Below are 6946 nucleotides of genomic sequence, written 5' to 3' on the forward strand. Positions count from 1 at the left end.
GGGGGGGATGACGGGGAGGAGGGGGGAACAGAATAGAATGAGAGGCCCCGCCCCGGATAACTTTCCACCAATAGGGAGGCGGCTCCACCTAATCCGACCAACTCTGGGTTAACCCTTCACTAGCCGCAGGTTCCCCAGGCACGCCCCCAAATAGGCTGAGTTATAATATTTCTTGGGAGAGAGTGTGTTTGTTGGGACATCTAGAGAGCTGCCTGAAGAGGCACACAGGGAAGACAGCTTTTAGGACGGAGAGAACAAGAATCAAGGCTTTCAGCTTCATGGGGGGAGGGGAGTCCCAACTCGAGGCCTTTGGTCATTACCCACACCCCTTCTTTGCTGGGCCCCAGGTGGAGCCTTTGCGCCCCGAGGTAGCATCTGATCTACCCCTCCCCTTACCCAAAGCAGGAAGGTGTGTGTGTTTGGGGGAGGGTCAGTGGCCCCCGTCCCGACTTTGGTGTAATGAGGAGGTGTCAGCGGCTCGGTACAAAGCACCTTTGTTCCAGAGCCCTCGGGAAGGGGCGGGAGGACGGGGTGGGGGGTGTGGGGGGGAGGCAGGTGCGCTGCCCCAGGATCGTGGGAGCCGCCTCACCCCGCCCCGCCCCGCCTCCAGGCTTCTGAGAACCCTGGCCCAACTAGTCTCTCCCTTATTCCTCCGAAGACCTCTAGTTGGGGGATGTCGACGGACTAGAACAGTGCAGGCACCTTAGGCCATTGCCCGGACAACTGGGCAGCCTCGGATGCGAGCTCCGGGGCAATATAGTTATATCTTGATATCATTCCCAGTTGTACAATTGGGAAGGACAGGGAAAGGGTTGAAGCATCGGGCCAAGCCCGTGCAGGCTGTGTTGAGGCAAATCGCCGACCGTGGCGTCCGAATTCTACCTCAGACAGGTGGAGGCAAGCGAAGAAACCCAGTTCCTTCCCCACCACCACCCCTGCCCCCGCCTCCTCCCGGAGTCATTCTCCGGCCGGGGCAGCATCGTCCTCTGGTGGCCGGAGCGGGAACTTTCAAGTTCCCCAGTCTTGGATAGCAGAGGCAGAGGTCGGGCTTCTCAGGGGAGACAGAGGCTCGGAGGGAGGAAGGCGCTTCCAGGTCTCAGTTTATTGCAGCTGAGCCCTAGCAGCACCGGCCCACTCCCACCCCCTCTATACCTGGTTCTTCTCCCTGCCTTCCCCCCATCCCAGAGTCAACAGTGCTGGGTTCCATCTCGTGCTTAGCCTTCAGGAACCCTAATAGTGCCATAAGAATGCTTCTCCTCCGCTTCTGGGCTCGAGGCTCCTCAGTCCTAGCAGAACAGATAGGTCTCCAGTATCCACAGGCTCCTGAAGTTGGATGCCGGCGAAATGAAGGCCCACAGTGACTTCTCAGTGATCTCACCGTCCCAGGATGAAGTCAGACTCGGAGAGCTGCCCCAGAGGCCGTGGGAGGCGGAGGCGCGGGTCTTGGGAAAAAGGAAGAGGAAGAAAAAACGGGGAGAGTGTGGACACCCTTCTACCAAAGGGACATTTTCCTCATCCTCTAACCCCTCCCCTCACCTACCTAGAAGGCACGCCCAGGGGCACGAAACTTTCTTCTGAGGGTCCTTCGCTGGAGAGGAGCCGTCCCTGGGGGTAGGAGGGCAACGGCTTCCTTGGAGGTGGGGGTTTAACAGGTCCCTGAGACTGAGGGAGAAAGCAGAATGTACCGGGAGAATGGCCCCAAGGGGGTCACTCACCATCCCCAAACAAACCTATTGCCGCCAACGGTACCTCCTGGGGAGGTACATCAACTAGGGAAGGGCCTGGCCCTGTACCCCAGGAGCAAGGGGGCACCTTGCCCCAGCAACCACTGCCGCAGGCCATCAGTGCTGCAGCCCAGGAGGGGGGAGGGGCTATGCCCGCCCCCACACCGTTACCTGTGGGCTCCTCACCACTGGGTCGGCAGGTAGCGGGCGGGTGGGGGGGTTGGGCCGGTCAGTCAGTGCAGCCTGGACAGAAAGAGTAGTGCCCGTGAGGAAGAAGCGCGTGGAAAGTGGGCATGCGCTGGTTGTGGGGGTACGGCGTTTAGAGGCTTCCCTTGAAAGGCGTCCATGCTACCATGCAGCCTCAGGCTAGGATGGGCGCATGCACAGGGCAAGGATCCATGCGGGGCACAGTTTAGCACTAGGGGTTTGGGGTTGTAGAGCAGTGGAGAAAAAGAAAGGGGTGTAATTCAATCATTGGAGGGCAGGTAGGTGGCAGTGCCACAACGCACCACCAGGTGGAGGTAGAGACCAAATGAGAAGCCCGGTACTCTGCGTTGCCTTAAGGGTTGCCCACCCAAAGGGCCGGCTGGCAGGGAGGGGAGAAGCCCTTTCTCAGTGCCAGTTCCTCATGTGCCAAGGCAGAAGTTCAGGCTCTCTAAGGTACCACGCCCTGGCCCCCCCCTGGGCTGGACCTTGCCCCTGTCTCAGATTTACCTGTATTCTCTTAGGCACAGGGTCCGGCGGTAGCGGCCGGGAAGGGGGGTCAGGATGACCAAGAGCGCCAGACTGCGGAAAGAGCAGGAGAAGCAGAGGGCACGGAGAGAGGGCAGAGGGTGGGGTGGAAGAAGAGACACAGTGGGGAGAGGCAGGATCAGCGTTACAATCAGAGGTGCTCAGGGCTATGGTAAAAATAAGAGGGGTTAGTCCCCACGGCAGCAGCCAGGACCTTAGGACAGAGGGGAATCATGCAATTACTCAGCCACATTCAAGAGTGGGGGTGACAGGCTGTGGGCATGCAACCCCTCCCACACACACACACTGAAGAATCCCAATTCTTGTGCATTCCGGGATCCAGGAACACTTATCAGTCTCTCTGAGGTTGGTCCTGTGCACGTGGAGCCCCAAGCAGTGCCAATTTCTTTTACCCAGTCTTGCAGTCAGAGGGCATCTGGGCCTCCAGATCCAGGATGGCATCACTGAAGTGCCAATGAGTAGCAGGCACAACACCCTCGTCTCAATTAACGAGTTGTACCAAACAACACTTCCATTGGTCACCCATCTTAGGTTTCCCACCCCAGGTAGGATATGATTCCTCAACCTCCTTGGAGCTGGCAATTTGGCATCAGGGCAGTGTCAGCCACTCTCAGAACATCCAGAACCTGCTGAAATAGGCACTAAGAATCTCCTTGAGGGTCTCGGAGGGGAGGGTAACCCAGATGGGCATATAGCTGAGTAGGTAAATCTCCCTGCCCCTTCCCTTGACAGGGACTAGAAACTCACCTTGGTGCTGGGCATCAGGTGGAGTTCTGTTGCCTGGGTCCTCTGAGGTGGCCCTGGACGCTCAGGGGGACCAGATGGGGATGCCCTGTGGTAGGTGGAGAGGAAGGCAGTGTCAGATTCTCTTATCTACCCTTCAGGTAGCAGATACCTTGCTTGAGAAAGTTAACCCTTTGTGAAGGCCTTGGAGACCAAATAGGGATGTGTAAGGAACATCCTGTCACTGAGGAGCAGAGAAGGACCCGTCTGAGGCATGGGCTACTTAGTCTAGATTGAGGAAAGGGCCCTGCTTACCTGTAACCATTGGCACAGACACCCCCATGGAGAAATCGAACTTGGGCTTCTGCTGTGTCCCTGGAGGGGGTGAGGAGAACGGAGTTAAGGGGGAGATACTTGAGGATGGGAGAGGTATTGCTAGGAGCTGGGTCAGGGCGGGTAAGGAAAGGATTAAAGATAGAAGGTTAAAGGTGGTATGAGGGGCAAGAAGGAGGGAATGAAGGCTCAGGGCCAGAGACTTTAGAGGAACCTACAGGTTTGGTACCAACCTATACTGGGAACTGGTCCCTTTGAACTGGCAGAGTCTCCTTCGTAGGTGGGTGCGGTGCCAATAGCAAGCACCAAGAAGCATCAGTAGTGCCAGGAGGAGGAGACTGAGGAGCAGTGCTGTAGTCAGGCCACCACTGGCTATAAGAAATGAGGCAGTGATAAGTATCAGTCCCATTGTTCCTCCCCACTCTTCCTGGGCCCCCACTTCCAGTGAGTACCTTTAGGCTTCTGGCCTAGAGCCCCACTGTCCACACTGCCCCCAAAGCCTTGGTTTGAGCAATCAGGTGGTGCCCAGCCCTGGTCACAGTGGCAATGCCCATTGCTATTGCAGACCTGACAGAAAAAGCAAAGAAAGAAAGGAAACAAGCATGTTTGTTTTTTTTAAACCCTTCCCTTCCCTCTTTGAATCGATCTGTGTATTGGCTCCAAGGCAGAAGTACAGTAAGGACTTGGAGAAGGGGGTGATGGGGGCGGGGTGAGTAAGTGAGTTGCCCAGGGACACAAAGTTAGGAAATGTCTGAGGTTAGATTTGAACCCAGAACCTCCCATCTCTAGGCTTGGCTCTATCTACTGAGCCACCCAGATGCCCCGAAATGAGCATGTATTAAGCACCTAAAATGGACCAGGTGCTTTGCAAATATTCTCTTCTTTGATCCTCACACAACAATCTTGGAAAATAGGTGCTATTATTGTCCCCATTTTATAGTTAAGGAAACTGAGAGGTTAGGTGACTAACCCAGGGTCACATAGTTAATAAGTGCCTGAGGTAGGATTTGAAATCAGGTCTTCCTTCCTCCAGGCCCATGGCTCTATCTGCTGTTCTACCTAGCTGCCTCTGAAGGTGTTTGGGGGAGAATGAGCACCTAGGAAATATTTTCCCCAGTGTTATGCCAGCTTCAGTAAATGTTAAAACAGGAGCAGTTTAGACTTAATACTGACAGAAAGTATGGACTTAAAAAAAAGTCAAAACAAACCACAAAAACTTTTGTGGAGGTCAAGCAAAGAGAGGTTTGTAGGAACAAGAGAACACAAAGCTGGAACCAAAGAGGAAGGGAACCCAGGTGTGCCACCTCCACAGTCCCCTTAAGTTTGCCCCACAGCCTGCTCTTGGGGGTCAGGAGTCTAGGAATACCCATTCTCCCCTCTGCTCACCCCATGCCCATGGCACTTATTCCGACACTTCTCTGCCCCAAGAAGGCCCGCCGGCTGGCACCGCTGGTCAATGCACACCTGCCAGGGATGGAGAAGGAGGAAGGCATAGACTGGTCAGGATTCTACAACCTGGCCACAGGGCCCACAAGTTCTTCTGCCAGCTGCCTTTAACATTTCACAGAATCTCAGCATTGAAAGAGATTTCAAACATTATCTGGTCTAATCTATATCTGGGCAGGAATCTATCCAGCTCACTCACCTGGCCAGGAGCACAAGTAGTGCCCATCAGGGCCAGAAAGGGCTGGGCCACATCACTGCCCAAGTCTAGGTGTGTCCATCGGCAGGTCTGGCGTGTTCCGTTGACCTCAACCGTCTCTGTGAGTGTATCCTGAGCAGTGCCCAATAGGGGGTGGGCACCACCACCTTGGCACTGGAGTTGCCCACAGCTGGCATCTCTATGGGGGAGGGGCTAGAGAGTCAGGGGAAGGGAGGGAACTGGTAATCACAGATTGAAAGGGGGAGAAGGGATAGTTGGAGGGCCAAAGGTTAAGAAGGAGAGATGAAGGAATAGAGCCCGGGGTTGGGGAATACTCACTCACCGAGGGGCACAGGGCACATAACTGCCATTGTTCTGTTTCCCACAGTTCCCAAAGTTATCTCCTCGAGTGTTGGCAGCTTGGAGACAGAGAGGGGTTGCAGGACGGGCACCAGGACCCCATAGTGCCTGGCACTGGGCAACATAAGAGGCACAGTGCCCAGCAGCACAGACAGCTTTGCCCCCTGCACAGGGCTCACCATCCCCCAGGCTGACATCCGAGGGGCATTGGCCGCTGTCCCCTGAGCAGAACTCAGGCAGATCACAGTCTCCCCGTGCTGGGCGGCATAGCCATCCCACGGGGCGAAACTGTAGAGAGAGAGGGCATCAGTCAGAGGACAGACCCTTCCACCCTGATGCCATTTCTCTATCACCTGTCACTAGGATCATCACTGCCACCACCCCAACCCAAATCCCGCTCAGGCCATCTTGTCTATGCCACACAGGGGTCTATGCTGACCCCACACATACCTGGCAGTCTTGACAGCAGAGACCATCTGAAGCACAGTGAGCTCCAGGCATCAGCTGGCAGCTGGAGGCATTACAGCAGGGATCTGAGCATTCCTAGGCATGGAACAGAGAGGGGAAGAAAGCACAAATGAGGATGGCAGAGAGTCAACTTGAAGTTGTGGGGCACACAGCTTAAGGTCCAGAATCAGAAGTAAGGGGCAGAGAATTGAAAAAGAACCTGGAGGGGCTCAGGCCAAGGAGAGACAATGGAGGAGCCCCAAGTAGGGAAGGAAGGGTGGGATCGCCTCACCTCCCAGAAGCCACAGTCACACTGCTCTCCAGGCTCCACAAATAAGTTCCCACATCTAGGAGGACGAGGGGCCAGCTGTGGCGGCCGAGAAAAGAGGCAGCTGCCTGCTCCCCTCAGAAGTGCCTTTTCCAAAGCCTCTTTGCTACAGGTACTGAAGCTCAGACCAGGCAGGAACCTATGATGGAGAAAAAGTGGGACCCTGGTGAAAGGGAACCCTTTCCTCTAGCCCCATCACACACCCAGGGTCCTTCCTGGAGCCCAGGTTTGGAGAGAAGGGTGTCACTCACGCTGTGGCAGCCTCCATGATACAGCTCTTGGCAGGGGGCTGGCCTGGGCATGGGCAGTTGCCTCCTGGGGGGTCATGTGCCAGGCCAAGGCTATGCCCCAGCTCGTGGGCCATGGTGGATGCCACCCCCAGAATGCTCACTGAGTGGTCCTAGAAGAAGAAGGAGTTGGGGTAGACAGGTGAACTTATAAGCTCAGGGTATGGAGGTAAGAGATCACTCTGAAATTTTGATTTATTGTCCACTTAGAAATAGGAGGAAGAGGGGGAAGCTGGGTAGCTCAGTGGATTGAGAGTCAGGCCTAGAGAAGGGAGGTCCTGGGTTCAAATTGGGCCTCAGACACTTCCCAGCTGTGTGACCCTGAGCAAGTCACTTGACCCCCATTGCC

General features: G+C 55.5%; 1 protein-coding gene across 4 annotated transcripts; it reads right to left on the bottom strand.

Moving 5' to 3' along the window:
* Positions 1–1083: 1083 nt before the first annotated feature.
* On the bottom strand, positions 1084–6881 carry LOC123255896 (disintegrin and metalloproteinase domain-containing protein 15-like). Of its 4 annotated transcripts, XM_044684613.1 has the most exons (14): positions 6562–6881; positions 6275–6449; positions 5986–6078; positions 5519–5823; positions 5179–5374; positions 4920–4997; positions 3986–4100; positions 3767–3905; positions 3516–3575; positions 3225–3309; positions 2439–2510; positions 1896–1967; positions 1541–1662; positions 1084–1442 (listed from the first exon to the last, which is right to left on the bottom strand). In XM_044684613.1, the coding sequence occupies exons 1-14, from the start codon at positions 6672–6674 to the stop codon at positions 1394–1396; spliced, it is 1674 nt and encodes a 557-aa protein (XP_044540548.1). In that variant the 5' UTR covers positions 6675–6881; the 3' UTR covers positions 1084–1393. The 4 variants fall into 4 exon arrangements, 3 of the variants coding, with proteins under 3 accessions (XP_044540548.1, XP_044540549.1, XP_044540550.1); XM_044684614.1 differs by lacking the exon at positions 1896–1967; XR_006506798.1 differs by lacking the exons at positions 1084–1442; positions 1541–1662 and adding an exon at positions 2870–3103 and having other exon boundaries at positions 1950–1967.
* Positions 6882–6946: the final 65 nt, after the last annotated feature.

This window comes from Gracilinanus agilis, unplaced genomic scaffold, assembly GCF_016433145.1.
Source record: "Gracilinanus agilis isolate LMUSP501 unplaced genomic scaffold, AgileGrace unplaced_scaffold53825, whole genome shotgun sequence".
Lineage (NCBI taxonomy): Eukaryota > Metazoa > Chordata > Mammalia > Didelphimorphia > Didelphidae > Gracilinanus > Gracilinanus agilis.